Raw genomic sequence first — 19289 nt, forward strand, 5'->3', positions numbered from 1 at the left:
GCTTGGCATATCATATCCGGAGTTGACCAAAATGCATGCACGGGCCATATTTGAAGCTGCAATCTCCATGAGCAATCATGGAGTGAAAGTCTTGCCAAAGATAATGGTTCCTCTCACAGGAACACCTCAGGCACGAACCTTACATTATCTTGACTTTTGAGTGTTCAACACCGAATCTATTTGACTTTTTGAGTGTCAGGAGTTTGAGCATCAAGTGAGTCTGATAAGAACAGTGGCACAGCAAGTCTTCACTGAGATGGGAACCTCCATAAGCTACAAGGTCGGAACCATGATCAAGGTTCCAAGGGCTGCCCTTGTTGCAGATGAGGTAAACTGTGTATCCAAGGCTGTGTCTTCCTTTCGATGCAACAACTGAGTTATAAGCTTGACTCTCAAGATTTCAAGTTGAACCTACTAGCAATATCTGCAAATATTGCTACATCAAAACTTCATGTTTGCAGATTGCTGTGCAGGCAGAGTTCTTCTCTTTTGGAACAAATGACCTCACACAGATGACATTTGAATACAGTAGGGATGATGTCCGCAAGTTTCTTCCCATCTACTTATCCAAAGGCATCCTCCAAAATGATCCCTTTGAGGTAAAACACAAGTCCATGAAAGAATCTTATTCTATTGCTTATGGGAGATTGATCTGTTCCTGTGTGGAATCAGGTGCTTGATCAGAAAGGAGTAGGTCAGCTCATTAAGATTGCTGCAGAAAGAGGCAGAAGAGCTAGGCCTGATCTCAAGGTAAGTGGTATATATGTATGAAGCTGCAGCACAGAGGAGGAGGTCTTAGTAGGATGTATGGTGCTCGAGCTGAAGGCTAAGCTTACTTCGCAGTGAGCTTGTTTGAATTGAATATCTTGGTTGATCGTGATGAATTTGGAAGAGTCATCGAGAAGATGCCTCAGGCAGAAACAAGCACATTGTAATCAAGTTAGATTCGTTCATGGCATTACTTCATCATGTAGGAGTTTTTTGAAGGTAAGTTACCACCTATTCTGATTAGAGTTTGAACTATCATCTGGTGGCTTTGGTATGTTTTTTATTGCCAGGCTACTCAAACAAATAGCAAAGAGGAGAACAATTGTGGGTCTCTAACGTCAAATTCTTGAATTTAGTAGTTTCTATTGCTGCTAACCAGGTTTTGGATACTTGTCAGAGACGAGGAATTTCTGTTAAACACAGCTTTCTCGGTGATCTCATCAAGTACATTATCTTTTCAAATACTAGATTCTTTATTCTACCTTTATCTAGCCGGATACAACTCTTTAAATTTCATATATATAGAAGAATTAAGATTGTTCCTCAGATGGTTCTGCCTGTGACTCCTTTTGAATAAGAAATGTGTAGTGCATCTATTGAGCCTTCATGAGTAAGCACATTAACTGCATCAAAAAATTAGAACTCTACTGGATTTTAGGCTTATGGCAAAGAAGTCTGTCTCACTTCATAAATTTTGGACTGGCCTTTGTCTCTAGTGGATTTTAGGCTGGCGGCAAGAATGGAAAAAAAAAGAGGCTCTTTCACTTCATGGATTTTGCAATGGCCTCTGTCTTTCATACTGAATGCCAGATAAAATATTTGAACTAAAAACTATTGTTTTTGTCATATCTCTTTCATTAGAAGTCTTCATTCCAGATCCCTACCTCTGTATATGTTATTCAAGGGAATATCCAGAGTACCAAAAAGCATGAGATATGTGTCTTCTTGATGAATTCTCTAGGCTTTTCTTCTTGCATGAAAATGGGAACTTGTTTGAATAGCTATGAAAGAAACAATTTCTTCTCTCGAGATATGTTGCACTCGGCTCAGAGTTGTAATCCTTTCAAGCTTTGTTGCTGTTGTTGCATTACAACTACTATTTTTTTAACAATTGTTTTTTTGTTGTTAGCTTGCTGCAAATCAGATCAGCGGTTGTGGAAACACATAAGTTCTGCATCGTCTGCTGTTTATATTTTGATCATAACACATAAATGCAGAAGAGGAGATCGGTCCTGCAGAAAGGTTAGATACTAATCCCTCTGCTTTCTGCTTGCAGCAATAGATGTTAGCTACGAGAATTTGTTTATGCTACCTGTTAGTTTGGCAAATCCCACGTTGTCTTATATCGGAAAAATCAAGTATGTTATTTCTTATTGTAACGATAAATAAGGGTCTGCGTTTTGAAGCTAGATGCATCATACAAGAAAGGGTTTAATTTCTATTAAGTCTACACTTAGTTAAAATAGTTTGGGCTTATAGTTTGGACTTTTCTTATTTAGTAGTTTCAGGTATTTTACGTTTATAGCAGAGTTTTACTCCTCATCCGTCCGTGAATGTAGATCAATTAATCAAACCATATAAATTTGGTGTCTTTGTCTCTTTTATTTTTCTGCTTTATTATTTTTTTTGGTTGTCAAATTATCCTTTGATAAATTTCTTAAGCCAACTCTAATACTACCTGCAAAAGAAAATGAAGTTAATAAGCTAACGCACTAACAAAATTATCATGGCTGATGTGCACACAAAGATAATTGTAAGAGCTTGAACAAATACCAATAAATGATTCAAAGGTAAAGAATGGTTCAATAATCAATTAAGCACACACAAAAGAGCATTGAATGTGCGGTTTTACTTAATCCATTTTGATATTTAATTCTTTTGCTGTACTTTTTAAGTGAATTATGTTAGTTTTACAAAATGCAAATTGAACCTACAAAATAATTTGTGGTTGTGACAGTGGAAGCGTAAGGTAAAGTTAGTCTGCTACAAAGATCGTGACAGTCGAAGTTACAGATGGATAGATCCTTCTCCGATAGACTAGACGAAGGAAAGTGGACTTTTTCAAGAGGCCTTGGAGGCGTTCCTTGTCGACATCATATGTTAAAGATGACCTGCTCCTGTTGACCTTTGAGTTGAGGTCAACAATGTTAAAGATGATATGCGTCCATCTCTATGAGCCCTTTCAAGTTTGACACGTCTTGTTCTTAGTCTACCACTTCGCTCGTCATAGTGGCCTCAAGCTCCATCAGCCGTGTATGTTTGGTCTACCGAGTCTGATTTATCCTTCTGGTCAATGGTTAATGGGGCACGTTGTTGACGTAGTGATATGGGTTTCATAGTGTCGTCATAGCAGGAGAGTTTTGCGTTGATGTCCACCGAGGCGAGGCTTGTGAGACGTTTCAGAAATTTCGTTCATGGCTCCATAGGGTCAGAATCTGTCATGGAATTCTCTTTCCGTCTGTCGTAATACCACTCGTCATCTGATGGTGCCTTGGAAGCTTTATAAGAGAAGCCCTTTGATTTCATTCCCAAGCATACTCGTACTCAACCGTTTGTGCCTCAACAAGACTCGCTCCTACTCACCGCTCAACCAAGGCAGTCATGGAGTCCGGTCTTAGGAACCTCCACTTTGTTCTCATCCCGTGGCTGGGCATGAGCCACACGATTCCCATGATCGACATCGGCCGCCTGCTCGCCGAGCGTGGCGTGACCGTCACCGTCGTGATGACGCGGGACGGTGCCGCTCGACTGAGCCCGACCATCGCCCAAATCGCCAGCTCGGGTCTTCCCATCCGCTTCGCCACCCTCCCCTTACCGTCGGTGGAGGTGGGCCTCCCGGAGGGCTGCGAGACCGGCGACAGCCTACCCTCCATGGACTTGATGCCCAACCTCTACCGCGGATCCAAGTTTCTGCGGCAGCCCTTGGAGGAGCTGCTTCGAGAGCAGACGATCGCCCCGAGCTGCATCATCTGTGGCGCGCGCTACCCGTGGACTCCGGAGGTTGCTCGCGAGCTCGGCATTCCATGCTTCATCTTCCAAGGCTTTGGCTCCTTCGCACTTCTTTGCATGCACAACCTCTACTGTTACAGGCCCCATGAGCGCGCGTCGTCCCCGACCGAGCCCTTCGTAGTCCCAGGCTTGCCATTTCATTTCGAGATCGCCAGGCAGCAACTACCACTTCAATTCCAGTTGTTGCCTCGTTTCACGGAGATTTGCAATGAAGTACGAGAGGGCGAATTAGCCATGGACGGTGTCCTCGTCAACAGTGTCGACGAATTGGAGCCAGGATATGCCGAGCGCTTAGCGGCGGCCTCCGGGAAGAAGGTGTACACCATCGGACCGGTGTCGCTGTGTTATAAATCAGGGAGGTTGGACATGGCTAATAGGGGTAAGAAGCTGTCAGTGGATGCAAGCCGATGCTTAGATTGGCTTGATTCGATGAAGCCACGGTCCGTGATCTACGTCAGTTTCGGTAGCTTCGGCAGCTTCGCACCCGCACAACTGATGGAGCTCGGCTACGGTCTGCTCGCCTCAAACAGGCCATTCATCTGGGTCATCAATGGCCTGGAAAGGTTTCCGGGCGCAGTAGACCAATGGCTGCAAGAGAAGCTCGAGAAAGAAGGTGACTCAAAGTGTCTCTTGATCAGGGGGTGGGCGCCGCAGGTGATGATCCTGTCGCACCCGGCGGTGGGTGGTTTCTTGACGCACTGCGGGTGGAACTCGACGCTGGAGAGCGCGAGTGCGGGCGTACCGATGGCGACATGGCCGCTCTTCTCGGAGCAATTCCTCAACGAGAAGTTGATCGTGGATGTGCTCAGGATCGGAGTCGAGGTGGGCGTCAAGACCTCCATGCAGCAGATGAGGCAATCGCCGGAAGAGGGAGCGCGGGTCTCGAGGGAGGAAGTCGCTAAGGCCGTGGAGAGGTTGATGGACGGAGGGCAGGAGGGAGAAGAGAGGAGAAGGAGAGCTAAAGAATTTGGAGAGAAGGCACGGATAGCGATGATGGAGGGAGGTTCTTCGTATGAGAACGTGACACGATTGATTGAATTGGTGGCAACAAAAGCGAAGGAATAGGAGATGAATGTATGACTTGTTTTCCTCCACTAATAATGTAGCACACGTTATGCGTCAGAAATTGTTTGGCGAAATAAATGATATCATCGCTTGGCTTCTTCTTGTTAGGTGAAATTGGACGAATACCTTTACATCTTCATAGTTCCGTGACAATGATCAATCTGTCAAAGTACACATGAATCAATAGATCATCTTTTTGATCTTTTATATGTGATGTGATATAATAATTTACGAGTCCATCTGGGTCGACGTGCCAAATAGACAAGACGGGACAGCTGAGGTCGGCTCCACTTGGATTAGCACAACAATGGATCTTGACTTGCTTGAAGTTAGTATGGTTGACACTCAAGTATTTGTTTTAGATTCTCTTATCCATCTGGTTCTACATGTCACATGTTGCTCATGCAAAGAATTACCAATTCAGATCCATCTTATGTGGCCATTGTCATCTTATGAACCATGCTGATAATTCTTTCTAGACATACTAACTTTCAAGGTTATCTTTTCCTCCTATGATGTGTTGTGCTTCCCTTTTTCTCTTAAAGTATGTTGTTATTCACTTATATATCTTGTAATGACAATTCTATATGTGTTGGATGTCTTGCCATCCAGATTCACCCTCCATGTACTGATCGAAGCTTTAGCAGTTAAATTCTACATATCAAAGATATTTATTGCTTCATTCTGCACATCATGAAAGGTATTTGTAAAGATGATTGATATGGTTGTATTGATCTTTCACCGTTATTAGATATATTGGTATTAAGGGAGAGTGTTAAGATAATATAAGTATTTGTTTATCATGAGTTTAAACAATAAATAGGGGTGCGATCTTCCTTTCGAGTGCACTTAAGAATGAGCAGCAGATTAGATGCAAAGTATTTGTCGAGGAGTTGTAATTAGATTTTATTATGTTTCGAGTTATTATGATTGTTTGATTGGTGTTTGACTTCCATCTGATACTTCTCCTTTCCGAACCTGTATCACGACATGCTGATATTTCTCTTGCTGCCTTCGTCTTCCTCAGCTGACCCCGGGCAACACTCAACTGTTGGCCTAACGTTCTTTATTCCCTTACCTAATTAATTGGTTATCCTACACGAAGGTCGGGTCGGGGTGCTCAGCCCGACCCCTCCGACGATCAAGTTAGTCGATGTAAAGGGGAAGTCAGATGAAGAAGTTATTTTTTTTCTCCCCCTTCTCCCGTTCGGAATGCGAGGGTACTTATAGGGAAGTTTATTATTTCCTGATGTACCCGCTTGCAGGGGGTAGGGTGGTGACGTCTGATACTAGTGTTGGCGTGGCGTGAAGAATCAAGCCTGAGCAGGCGTAAATGCGCCTCGACCAGCGTTCTGGTCCATTTGACCAGGTGTTGTCACGTCGATCGAGGCGTGAGGCGTCATCTGACGTCAGCCGAGTCTCATCATAATTACTATCCTCATCATATTCCCCCTCGGAAAGAAGCTATGCGTCGGTCGGTCATTGTAATGGGAGTCCGAGGCATGGCTTCAGCTTTCAGGCGGGCTGGCAGGCGCGGTCTCGAGGAGCATGGAGCCGAGAAGCACGACGCAGGCGGGCTGACCGCGTGGGTGTGGCCTCGGGCATCATGCGGCCGAGGAGCACGACGCAGGCAAGCTGGCCGCGCAGGTGTGTCTCGGGGAGCACGGAGTCGAGGAGCACGACGCAGGCGGGCTGACCGCGCAGGTGTGGCCTCGGGCGTCATACGATCGAGGAGCACGATGCAGGCGAGCTGGCCGCGCAGGTGTGTCCCGGGGAGCATGGAGCCGAGGAGCACGACACAGGCGGGCTGACCGCGCGGGTGTGGCCTCGGGCATCATGCGGCCGAGGAGCACGACGCAGGCGGGCTGGCCGCGTAGGCGTGGCCTCGGGCGCCATGCGACCGACGAGCATGATGCAGGCGGGCTAGCCGCGCAGGTGTGTCTCGGGGAGCACGGAGCCGATGAGCACGTCGCAGGTGGGCTGGCCGCGCAGGTGTGGCCTCTGGCGTCATACGACCGAGGAGCACGATGCAGTCAGGCTGGCCGCGCAGGTGTGTCCCGGGGAGCGTGGAGCCAAGGAGCACGACGCACGCGGGCTGACCGCGCGGGTATGGCCTCGGGCATCATGCAACCGAGGAGCACGACGTAGGTCGGCTGGCCGCGCAGGCGTGCCTCGGGCGCCATGCGGCCGAGGAGCACGACGCAGGCGGGCTGGCCGCGCAGGTGTGGCCTCGGGCGCCATGCGGCCGAGGAGCATGACGCAGGCGGGCTGACCGCGTGGGTGTGGCCTCGGGCGTCATGCGACCGAGAGGCACGATGTAGGCGGGCTGGCCGCGTAGAGGCATACTCAGGCAGTCGGTAGCTGACGAGCGACTTGGTTTTGATCAGCGATCTATTGCTCAGCCGTGTGCGGGCACGAGTGGCCAGGTTACTTCCTTCCTAGGGAAGCTCAAGGGATCGTCACTTTCGGGAGTCGCTGGCTTTCGAGGCTGATATGATTAGCGCTTCCGTACTCGCACCGCGCGATAGTTGGCTGCCACGTCAGGCCATATTTATGGCAAAGTGACGTTGTGGTCTACGGACGCAGTGCACTTCAGGAGAGGAAGGGTCGCCGTTTTGGCGAGATGTGGCCTATAAATAGCGTGCAGTCGGCTTCCTGCACGCCCTGATACTTGCATTTGTTCAATCATCTCTCCGGGCGACCTTGTTTCGCACCCATCGGCCGTCCCACCTTCCTTTCCAAGATTTGGTAAGGATGGCTTCTCCTCCTTCTCTGCCCTCTTCTTCCTCGCCTTCCACCTCCGGTAATGTCGGAGAGAGGGCGTTGCTAGTGAGTTCCCGCTCGTCGTCCGACGAGAGGGCTGCCCGAGGCCTCGAATCGTTAATGTGGCCGCATGATCTCAACTCAACTGTGAGCGAGTCATCGCTCGACTCCCTCCGGGATCGTTACGATATCCCAGCGGAATTCACGCTCGTTGCCCCTGAGCCGGGGCATCGGGTGTATGACCCTATCTCTAGGGGCTTCGCCCTAACCCTGGACGCCTTCGAGGTCGGGTTGCGCCTCCCTCTTCATCCAGTCATAAGTTCGTGTGTCTCGTGGTGGCGCATTTCTCCTTCTCAGATGGCGCCGAATTCCTGGCACTATCTAGTGGCGTTCCTCGGGGAATGTCACTACTCCAGCGTTACCCCGAGCCGATCCCTTTTCCTCTCCTGCTTCCGTCTTTCCAAGGGGTCGGGGGGTTACTATATGTCCGCCCGACCGGGCTTCCGGGTCAGCGGGGCTCCTTCCAACAACAAAGGGTGGAAGGAGCATTTCTTCTACGTATGCCATCCAGAGGGCTGAAGCTTTGGGCTCCGGTGGGCGGCACGTGCAGTCGACAACACCGCCCCGGCCCTGAACGACGAGAAGCGCTAGGCCCTTCGAAGACGTAAGGATATTCTTCCGGCCTCCCGAGTCATCCGGAAGATGATCGAGGTGTGACCGGTCGAAGCGGGTCTGAGCCCGGTGCCTCGAGGTATGCCTTTAGCGGGTAGTGGCAGGGTTTTGTGTTTTCGACGTTCTGACCGATGTCGATGTTTTTATGCAGAGATGGTGAATCTCGTTGCTGTACGTGGAGGGCGCTCTTTGTCGATCACATCCCCGCGTCATCCGGCCGGTCCGGATATCGGCTTGAGGGAGGCGCCGGTGGAGCTTGAGGCTGGCCGTCCTCGGAAAAAGGCCAAGATCGCCGCCCAGAAGAAATCAAATCCGCCGGGGGCTCGGCCATTTGAGGTCGTTGTTGAACCGGGCACGCATGACCGGCGACGAGGACTTAGTCGGGGGGAGGTTGGGCCGAGCAACGAGGGGGTAGGGAAAGCGCCTAGGGAGCCTTCTATCCGTGATTTGTGCCGCCTCCCTACGGGGGCGTAGAACGAGTCTTATTAGGCTCGTTTGATGGGCGAGCTTTCGGAGGGCCAACCCTCCGGTCAGTTGGTGGCCTGTTGGGCGGGATTGACCAGTGAGACTCGGGTATGGGCCGACGGGGAGGTTGCGGCCGTGTTCATCCGAGGCGGGCTTCACCCTGACATGGCTCGTGAGCTGTACACCATGCCCTCGGATGTTTTGCTGGGCAAATATGCCAAGTCGTTGCTGTGGGTAAGTGTCTCACCATCGGACCCCGACTTTATACCCGGGCGGCGTCAGTTCTGACTTTTTCTTTGTAGGGCCAACATTACACTATAGCGTTGGCAGACCGTGTTCGTGACGTAGGTCGGGCCCTCGACATTCTGTGCGACCGGAACGTCGAGCTGCGCAAGCAGCTCTAGGAGGTCCGTGCGGGAGCGACTCTAGAGGCGGTCGCGACAGCCGAGCAGCGTTCCTCAGAACTGGAGGCGGAAGTGACGCGCCTCAAGTCTGAGGCGACGGCGGCCGATCAACGTACCTCATGTTGGGAAATCTTGGGGGCGACATCACATGCGCAGCGGAAGAACAAGAAAACAAAATCCCCGATTCCCAAAGAGATGTTCGTCGTCGTGCGAAGATTGGTTCGCAAAATCCGCGAAACTTAAAACTACGTATAGAGTAGGTTGTGTTACCTAGGGAGATCGTATATCCCTATTTCCTTGCAGATCCTTAGGAGAGGGTGAAGGAGATCAAGCGTCCTCCTCTCTAGCGGTGATCCACACAGCAGGGTTGCAACGACGCTCCTCAAAACTCCAGGCCTGCTCTGAGATGGAGAGGGAGAGGAGAATAGGAAAAGCAAGCAAAGGCTCTAGCCTATGAGGCTTTGAATCCCTCCTATTTATAGAGGTCCCGTGTCAAACCCTAATGGGTCCTCCCCTAGTGGGTATTGGATCTGCATCCAATAAGACAAGGGCTCCGTCGGATATCTCATATCCGAACCTCTACTCATCGCAATGCCTACCATATGTGTGTGACCCTCTAGGCCCAATATCGAGCTGGCCGTGAGTCATACATGTCAGAACTCCTTTTAACTCAGTGAATTATTATCTCTGTAATAATTCACTCGACTCATCGACTACGGACGTATTAGGCCACTACGCCATAGTCCCCAGACGATACAGGGGAATCCAATCCATTGGACCTGCCTGTCCTCAGTTACCGTATACTTATAGTCCCTCATCCATCTAATATCCCAGAGACCGTATATCGAGCATGGTGTTGTCAGACCCATACGGTTTCTACTCGAGTCTCGCTCTAATCGGATTCTCCCAGAGAACTCTTTCTCTCTCAACCCGAATGACCCTGGCCAGGGATTTGTCTGAGCAAGAACACATGGGATATTCCTCTCATGACGCCGAGAGTGGATGATCCTCTATCGACACTCAATACCCCTCGTAAGGTCGACTACCACTCCCAATGACCAACTGTACTAGATCTGGGACAACCAAACTTATAAGTCTGGTATCAAAGAGTGGAGCACTCATACAGGACATCCTTGGTGTCTCAAGTCTAAGGACCAGATACACCACTAGGACTACGGAATCGCTGTCTGACAATAAGGCATCATCAACCATCCAGCATTCCGTAAGCGGATCAATCAGTGAACTCATTCTCCAATGAGCACCTGTACTGTATCCCTAGTGTCCCTACACGAGCAGCTATGAGACCAGCTGCATCCATCATATGGACGGGTATACAGCACACCAGTCTATCCGGTTATCACGATGTCCCTCTCGAGTAACCTATGACCGGGATTATTTAGGATATGTGTTTAAAGGTGAATCGATCTCATTATCGTGATCTCATCACAATCTGATTCTCATTGCACAAATCCAAGGACATCACAATATATATATGCATTTATGCAATAGTTATAAAGTGATATACGCCAAAATATAATAAGCAAAAAGATTCTGTATCAAGTCACACGTTTCATCACTCATGTGATTGGCTTGCTGGGCACCTATGACTAGCACCTCGGCACTGGAGGCGGAGGTCCTTCGCCTTAAATCTAAGGTGAAGGCGGCTGAAGAAAAAAATGAAGGGCTCCTAAGAGTGACTCGGATCGAGGCACGTCTGGCCCGGAACGAGGCGATCACCATTACGCAAAAACTAGAGGGGGCCCTGGTCGAGGCAAAGGGGGCTTCCGAGGCCCTAGCTGCTGAGCGGGATCAGCGGTCAGAGAAAAACAAGAAGATAATCGAGGACTACAAACAGTCCTCGGGCTTTTAGCTCGGGCTGGTCCGGTCAGGGCAGGTTACTTACGAGTACGGGTACCGGATTGCCCTGGGCCGGTTCAGAACGCGCCATCCCGGACTGGAAGTCGAGGAGGATCCCTTCGCCTCGTTCCCCGAGGACCTAGACGTAGGTATGCCGGACGAAGTTCCCTTCGACGATAGTGTCGGGGGCTCTGACGGTTAGGGTAGAAACTTGTAATAATTTTGGGTGTTGGTCTGATCGTGTAAGTCAAGGTCGAGTCTTGTAGTCCCAGTTTTTCTTGAATAAAAGAAAATTTTCTTCTCTTGTGTATTGCCAATATTCCACCTTCTCAGACGAAAAACTTTTTAAGGTTTTGGACGTTCCATGTTCTCGGCAAAGAAGAGCCAGCTATCGTCGCGAGCCGGTATGTGCCCGGTCGGACAATCTCGATGACCTGATAAGGTCCTTCCCATTTGGGAGTGAGTTTACCATGCGCTTGGGTTGGGTTACGTACCTCGACCCTGCGCAGCACTAGGTCGTTCAACTTGATAGGTCGGGGGCGGACCCTTCTATTGTAAATCCTGACGACGGCTCTTTTGTAGGATAGGTCCTTCAGGTGCACGTTGGCTCGCCTTTCCTCGAGCAAGTCCAATCCGGCTCGGAGTCCTTCAGCCGACGTCCCTTCATCGTAAGATCCCGTCCGTGGGGTGGTAATCCTTGCCTCAACGGGTAGGACGGCCTCGGCGCCGAAGGCTAAGCTGTAAGGGGATTTCCCTGTCGCGGTCTTTGGCGTGGTCCGCAAAGACCATAAGACGCTCGGAAGTTAGTCAACCCAGGCGGATCTGGCCTTAGTAGGATGTATGGTGCTCGAGCTGAAGCTGCAGCACAGAGGAGGTCTTAGTAGGATGTATGGTGCTCGAGCTGAAGGCTAAGCTTACTTCGCAGCAGTGCTTGTTTGAATCGAATATCTTGGTTGATCGTGATGAATTTGGAAGAGTCATCGAGAAGATGCCTCAAGCTGAAACAAGCGCGTTGTAATCAAGTTACTTCATCATGTAGGAGTTTTGTGAAGGTAAGTTACCACCTATTCTGATTAGAGTTTGAACTATCATCTGGTGGCTTTGGTATGTTGTTTATTGCCAGGCTACTCAAACAAATAGCAAAGAGGAGAACAATTGTGGGCCTCTAACGTCAAATTCTTGAATTTAGTAGTTTTATTGCTGCTAACCAGGTTTTGGATGAACTACACATTTTTTATTCCTTTTGAATAAGAAATGTGTAGTGCATCTATTGAGCCTTCATGAGTAAGCACATTAACTGCATCAAAAATTAGAACTCTACTGGATTTTAGGCTTATGGCAAAGAAGTCTGTCTCACTTCATAAATTTTGGACTGGCCTTTGTCTCTAGTGGATTTTAGGCTGGCGGCAAGAATGGAAAAAAAAAGAGGCTCTTTCACTTCATGGATTTTGCAATGGCCTCTGTCTTTCATACTGAATGCCAGATAAAATATTTGAACTAAAAACTATTGTTTTTGTCATATCTCTTTCATTAGAAGTCTTCGTTCCAGATCCCTACCTCTGTATATGTTATTCAAAGGAATATCCAGAGTACCAAAAAGCATGAGATATGTGTCTTCTTGATGAATTCTCTAGGCTTTTCTTCTTGCATGAAAATGGGAACTTGTTTGAATAGCTATGAAAGAAACAATTTCTTCTCTCGAGATATGTTGCACTCGGCTCAGAGTTGTAATCCTTTCAAGCTTTGCTGCTGTTGTTGCATTACAACTACTATTTTAACAATTGTTTTTTTTGTTGTTAGCTTGCTGCAAATCAGATCAGCGGTTGTGGAAACACATAAGTTCTGCTGTTTATATTTTGATCATAACACATAAATGCAGAAGAGGAGATCGGTCCTGCAGAAAGGTTAGATACTAATCCCTCTGCTTTCTGCTTGCAGCAACAGATGTTATCTACGAGAATTTGTTTATGCTATATGTTAGTTTGGCAAATCGCACGTAGTCTCATATCGAAAAAATCAAGTATGTTATCTCTTATTGTAACGTTAAATAAGGGTCTTCGCTTTGAAGCTAAATATATCACATAAGAAAGGGTTTAATTTCTATTAAGTCCACACTTAGTTAAAATAGTTTGGGCTTATAGTTTGGACTTTTCTTATTTAGTAGTTTCAGGTATTTTATGGTGTAAAAATATTTTCCTAAGATATTTATAATTGTCCATTTTATAGTAGAGTTTTGCTCGTCCGTGGACGTAGGTCAATTGATCGAACCACATAAATCTGGTGTCGTTGTCTCTTTTATTTTTCTGTTTTATTATCTTTTTTAGGTTGTCAAATTATCCTTTGGTAAATTTTTTGGTCTACCTCTAATACTACCTAGAAAAGAAAATGAAGTTAATAAGCTAATGCACTAACAAAATTATCACGGCCGATGTGCACACAAAGATAATTGTAAGAGCTTGGACAGATACTAATAAATGATTCAAAGGTAAAGAATGGTTCAATAATCAATTAAGCACACACAACAGAGCATTGTGCGGTTTTACTTAATTCATTTTGATATTTAATTCTTTTGCTGTACTTTTTAAGTGAATTATGTTAGTTTTACAAAATGCAGATTGAACCTACAAAATAATATGTGGTTGTTTATGTGATAATTATCATGTCAATCACGGTTTAACCCAACATTGAAAGTAGAAGCGAATAAAAGAATTAGATTAACTTAGATCTAATGAATGTAGACTTATTGAAGTTACTAGGTCAATTATTTTATCATGTCAGAGTCATAACAAATGGTGTCAGGCCTGAATAGTATTAAACATGATGAGAGCATCGAATAATAAATGGTTACCCATAAATGAGATTAGAAGATTATATGTGGATAGAATCAGATAACACATCGTTGTGTGAATTCATGTGTTTATATAGATATAAACATGGATTAAAGAAAATAGACAAAAACTCTTAGTTTCTACGAGTCTCTTTCTTATTTCTTATGATATTATTACTCCTTTTTGTATCATCTATTGATTCCAAACTGTGAAAGCCATGTTTCCATTCGGATACTTATATATAGATTTTCCTTATATAGATTTCATTTCAATAGTAATTTACTAGGTCTATCCATCTTGATCAAAATAGGGTCATTCGTGGACAAGATTAGAGGGTGCATCATAAGGTGGAATCACCACTAGATTAGACCTCAGATTCTAACTATGTTAGGCTTTAACGAGGATGTTAAGCCCAGAGAGATTATAACATAATATGGATTATTACTATCTAAGTCTCATGTGAATCTAGTAGATTTTGGATACCGTTAAGTCTCTAAGTGGAGGAGATTATAATAAAATCCTAATCCAGAATGCTATAAAAATATAGATTAATTTATACGAATTCGATGGATGAACTATTATCAATTTAAGTATTTTCAACGAGTGATGATTCAACAAATTGGGTTGTGACAGTGGAAGCGGAAGATAAAGTTAGTCTGCTACAGGGATCGTGACAGTGGAAGATAAGATGGATAGATCCTTCTCCGATAGACTAGACGAAGAAAAGTGGACTTTTTCAAGAGGACTTGGAGGCGGTCCATGTCGACATCATGTTATCAGGGACATGGCCTGCTCCTGTTGACCTTTGAGTTGAGGTCAACAATGTTAAAGATGATATGCGTCCATCTCTATGAGCCCTTTCAAGTTTGACACGTCTTGTTCTTTGTCTACCACTTCGCTCGTCATAGTGGCCTCATGCTCCATCAGCCGTGTATGTTTGGTCTACCGAGTCTGATTTATCCTTCTGGTCAATGGTTAATGGGGCACGATGTTGACGTACTGATATGGGTTTCATTGTGTCGTCATAGCAGGAGAGTTTTCCGTTGACGTCCACTGAGGCGAGGCTTTGTGAGACGTTTCAGAAATTTCGTTCATGGCTCCATAGTGTTAGAATCTGTCATGGAATTCTCTTTCCGTCTGTCGTAATACCACTCCTCATCTGATGGTGCCATGGAAGCTTTATAAGAGAAGCCCTTTGATCTCATTCCCAAGCATTCTCTTATCCAACCGCTAGTGCCTCAACAAGACTCGCTCCTACTCACCGCTCAACCAAGGCAGTCATGGAGTCCGGTCTTAGGAACCTCCACTTTGTTCTCATCCCGTGGCTGGGCATGAGCCACACGATTCCCATGATCGACATCGGCCGCCTGCTCGCCGAGCGTGGCGTGACCGTCACCGTCGTGATGACGCGGGACGGTGCCGCTCGACTGAGCCCGACCATCGCCCAAATCGCCAGCTCGGGTCTTCCCATCCGCTTCGCCACCCTCCCCTTACCCTCGGTGGAGGTGGGCCTCCCGGAGGGCTGCGAGACCGGCGACAGCCTACCCTCCATGGACTTGATGCCCAACCTCTACCGCGGATCCAAGTTTCTGCGGCAGCCCCTGGAGGAGCTGCTTCGAGAGCAGACGATCGCCCCGAGCTGCATCATCTGTGGCGCGTGCTACCCGTGGACTCCGGAGGTTGCTCGCGAGCTCGGCATTCCATGCTTCATCTTCCAAGGCTTTGGCTCCTTCGCACTTCTTTGCATGCACAACCTCTACTGTTACAGGCCCCATGAGCGCGCGTCGTCCCCGACCGAGCCCTTCGTGCTCCCAGGCTTGCCATTTCATTTCGAGATCGCCAGGCAGCAACTACCGCTTCAATTCCAGTTGTTGCCTCGTTTCACGGAGATGTGCAATGAAGTACGAGAGGGCGAATTCGCCATGGACGGTGTCCTCGTCAACAGTGTCGACGAATTGGAGCCAGGATATTCCGAGCGCTTAGCGGCGGCCTCCGGGAAGAAGGTGTGCACCATCGGACCGGTGTCGCTGTGTTATAGATCAGGGAGGTTGGACATGGCTAATAGGGGTAAGAAGCTGTCAGTGGATGCAAGCCGATGCTTAGATTGGCTTGATTCGATGAAGCCACGGTCCGTGATCTACGTCAGTTTCGGTAGCGTCGGCAGCTTCGCACCCGCACAACTGATGGAGCTCGGCTACGGTCTGCTCGCCTCAAACAGGCCATTCATCTGGGTCATCAATGGCCTGGAAAGGTTTCCGGGCGCAGTAGACCAATGGCTGCAAGAGAAGCTCGAGAAAGAAGGTGACTCAAAGTGTCTCTTGATCAGGGGGTGGGCGCCGCAGGTGATGATCCTGTCGCACCCGGCGGTGGGTGGTTTCTTGACGCACTGCGGGTGGAACTCGACGCTGGAGAGCGCGAGTGCGGGCGTACCGATGGCGACATGGCCGCTCTTCTCGGAGCAATTCCTCAACGAGAAGTTGATCGTGGATGTGCTCGGGATCGGAGTCGCGGTGGGCGTCAAGACCTCCATGCAGCAGATGAGGCAATCGCCGGAAGAGGGAGCGCGGATCTCGAGGGAGGAAGTCGCTAAGGCCGTGGAGAGGTTGATGGACGGAGGGCAGGAGGGAGAAGAGAGGAGAAGGAGAGCTGAAGAATTTGGAGAGAAGGCACGGAAAGCGATGATGGAGGGAGGTTCTTCGTATGAGAACGTGACACGATTGATTGAATTGGTGGCAACAAAAGCGAAGGAATAGGAGATGAATGTATGACTTGTTTTCCTCCACTAATAATGTAGCACACGTTATGCGTCAGAAATTGTTTGGCGAAATAAATGATATCATCACTTGGCTTCTTCTTGTTAGGTGAAATTGGACGAATACCTTTACATCTTCATAGTTCCCTGACAATGATCAATCTGTCAAAGTACACATGAATCAATAGATCATCTTTTTGATCTTTTATATGTGATGTGATATAATAATTTATGAGTCCATCTGGGTCGACGTGCCAAATAGACAAGACGGGACAGCTGAGGTCGGCTCCACTTGGATTAGCACAGTCCAAGTTAGGACAACAATGGATCTTGACTTGCTTGAAGTTAGTATGGTTGACACTCAAGTATTTGTTTTAGATTCTCTTATCCATCTGGTTCTACATGTCACATGTTGCTCATGCAAGGAATTACCAATTCAGATCCATCTTATGTGGCCATTGTCATCTTATGAACCATGCTGATAATTCTTTCTAGACATACTAACTTTCAAGGTTATCTTTTCCTCCTATGATGTGTTGTGCTTCCCTTTTTCTCTTAAAGTATGTTGTTATTCACTTATATATCTTGTAATGACAATTCTATGTGTTGGATGTCTTGCCATCCAGATTCACCCTCCATGTACTGATCGAAGCTTTAGCAGTTAAATTCTACATATCAAAGATATTTATTGCTTCATTCTGCACATCATGAAAGGTATTTGTAAAGATGATTGATATGGTTGTATTGATCTTTCACCGTTATTAGATATATTGGTATTAAGGGAGAGTGTTAAGATAATATAAGTATTTGTTTATCATGAGTTTAAACAATAAATATGGGTGCGATCTTCCTTTCGAGTGCACTTAAGAATGAGCAGCAGATTAGCTGCAAAGTATTTGTCGAGGAGTTGTAATTAGATTTTATTATGTTTCGAGTTATTATGATTGTTTGATTGGTGTTTGACTTCCATCTGATACTTCTCCTTTCCGAACCTGCATCACGACATGCTGATACTTCTCTTGCTGCCTTCGTCTTCCTCAGCTGACCCCGGGCAACACTCAACTGTTGGCCTAACGTTCTTTATTCCCTTACCTAATTAACTGGTCATCCTTTCTTGGCCCTGTTGGTTACTCAATTCTCGTGTCACTGTTGCTTATTCACTTGTTCTCTGCCCATCTTTTTGAGCCTTATCAGGTGCTGCAGATTACCCGTATCAGATGTAGCTACGAACTAGAGAAAGAGTTCGTCGTATAATCTTCTTCATTGGAAGCTTGAAGTTGTACCACTTAGGATGGCATGTGTGCATGTCGAGTGCTTTGGCCATTACAAGAAGTGGTGCCGCAGCCGCTGCAACTGCTGCGTCCACTGCCATTCCACCCACGCCGCCGCTGACCCTTCCCGAGTCCACGAATACGACCCCTCGATTGCCCCGCTCCACAGGGTTCGCCACGTCCTCTCCGGAGCCTCGCTCGGCTCCATGCCGTCCCATGCGCCGGCCTCCGCCTGCAGTACTCCTCCCTCACGCAGCGGGGCTACTACCCCGGCAGGCCGGACCGCGCCAACCAGGACAGCTTCTACGTGAAGACGCAATTCCAGGGCAACCCGGACCTCCACTTCGTCGGCGTGTTCGACGGCCACGGCGACCTCGGCGCCCAGTGCTCCGCGTTCGTCCGCGACAGGCTCACGGACATCTTGGCCGGTGACCCTCGCCTGTGGGAAAACACCACGGAAGCATACCGCTCGGCCTTCGCCGCCACGAACATGGCGCTCCACGACAGCGTGATCGACGATTCCTCGAGCGGCACCACCGCGATCACAGTTCTCGTTCGGGGGGACACCCTCGTCGTGGCGAACGTGGGGGACTCGCGGGCGGTGGCAGGCGTTTGGGACGGAGATCGCGTGGTGGCGGAGGACCTGTCGAGCGACCATAAGCCGCTCCGGGAGGACGAGCGCGAGAGGTTGAGGCAGTACGGGGCGAGGGTGTCGGGGGAGGAGGATCCCGACGAACGGAGCTGGAGCGACGATGAGGAGACATACATACCCAACACACCGAGGCTGTGGGGGCGGGACTTCGGATTGGCTTTATCGAGGAGCTTCGGAGACTCGGACTTGGAGAGCGTCGGCTTGATCGCTGTGCCGGAGCTGAAGGTGGTGAAACTAACCGCGAACCATTCGTTCTTCGTGGTGGCCAGCGATGGGGTCTTCGACTTCCTCTCAAGTCAAGCCGTGGTCGACATGGTACAGTAGGAATCGTAGCTTCGTTTGAGCTCTCTTCGTTGTCTCTTACAGATACATGCCTGTTATCGCAGGTGTCCTGTTTCGCGGATCCTCGGGATGCCTGTTCTGCCATTGCTGCCCGGTCTTACCGGTCGTGGTTACGGCATGGACGATGGCTTGGACGAAGAACCGATGATATCACCATCATCATCGTGCAACTAAAAGATTTGGCTGAGGGGGATTCAACTACATAACGATGATGATGATGATCGCTAATGGCAATATGTATTTCTATCTTATTAGTATATTATTATGTACGCTATTTAAATTTAACATAATAAAAAAAAGAAACGCACAGAATACTAAATTTACATCGAAATATACTACGAAATTAAAATTAAATGGAGATGGAACAAAGAACCTCTTATTCCACATGAATGTTGCCTCATTTCTGTGCGAGGATTATAAAGACGATGAATTGATGATGCG

General features: G+C 47.8%; 1 protein-coding gene and 1 pseudogene across 1 annotated transcript; both read left to right on the forward strand.

Annotated features, from left to right (window-relative positions):
• Positions 1–16691, forward strand: LOC135632558 (uncharacterized). Its single transcript, XM_065141168.1, has 5 exons — positions 1–328; positions 462–599; positions 673–2010; positions 2726–4839; positions 15037–16691. Exons 4-5 carry the CDS (start codon positions 3370–3372, stop codon positions 16582–16584), a joined length of 3018 nt encoding a protein of 1005 aa, XP_064997240.1. The 5' UTR covers positions 1–328; positions 462–599; positions 673–2010; positions 2726–3369; the 3' UTR covers positions 16585–16691.
• A 707-nt stretch (positions 16692–17398) lies between these two features.
• On the forward strand, positions 17399–19276 carry LOC135634038 (probable protein phosphatase 2C 35; annotated as a pseudogene).
• The last annotated feature ends 13 nt before the right edge of the window (positions 19277–19289 follow it).

Source organism: Musa acuminata, chromosome BXJ3-3 (genome assembly GCF_036884655.1).
Source record: "Musa acuminata AAA Group cultivar baxijiao chromosome BXJ3-3, Cavendish_Baxijiao_AAA, whole genome shotgun sequence".
Classification (NCBI taxonomy): domain Eukaryota; kingdom Viridiplantae; phylum Streptophyta; class Magnoliopsida; order Zingiberales; family Musaceae; genus Musa; species Musa acuminata.

Bases quoted from the DNA above. Each gene is read 5' to 3' on its own strand.
- LOC135632558 (XM_065141168.1), top strand. From the start codon at position 3,370: ATGGAGTCCGGTCTTAGGAACCTCCACTTTGTTCTCATCCCGTGGCTG. The intron at 4,840-15,036 runs TAGGAGATGAAT...CTTTGATCTCAT, and splicing joins TGGCAACAAAAGCGAAGGAA to TCCCAAGCATTCTCTTATCC.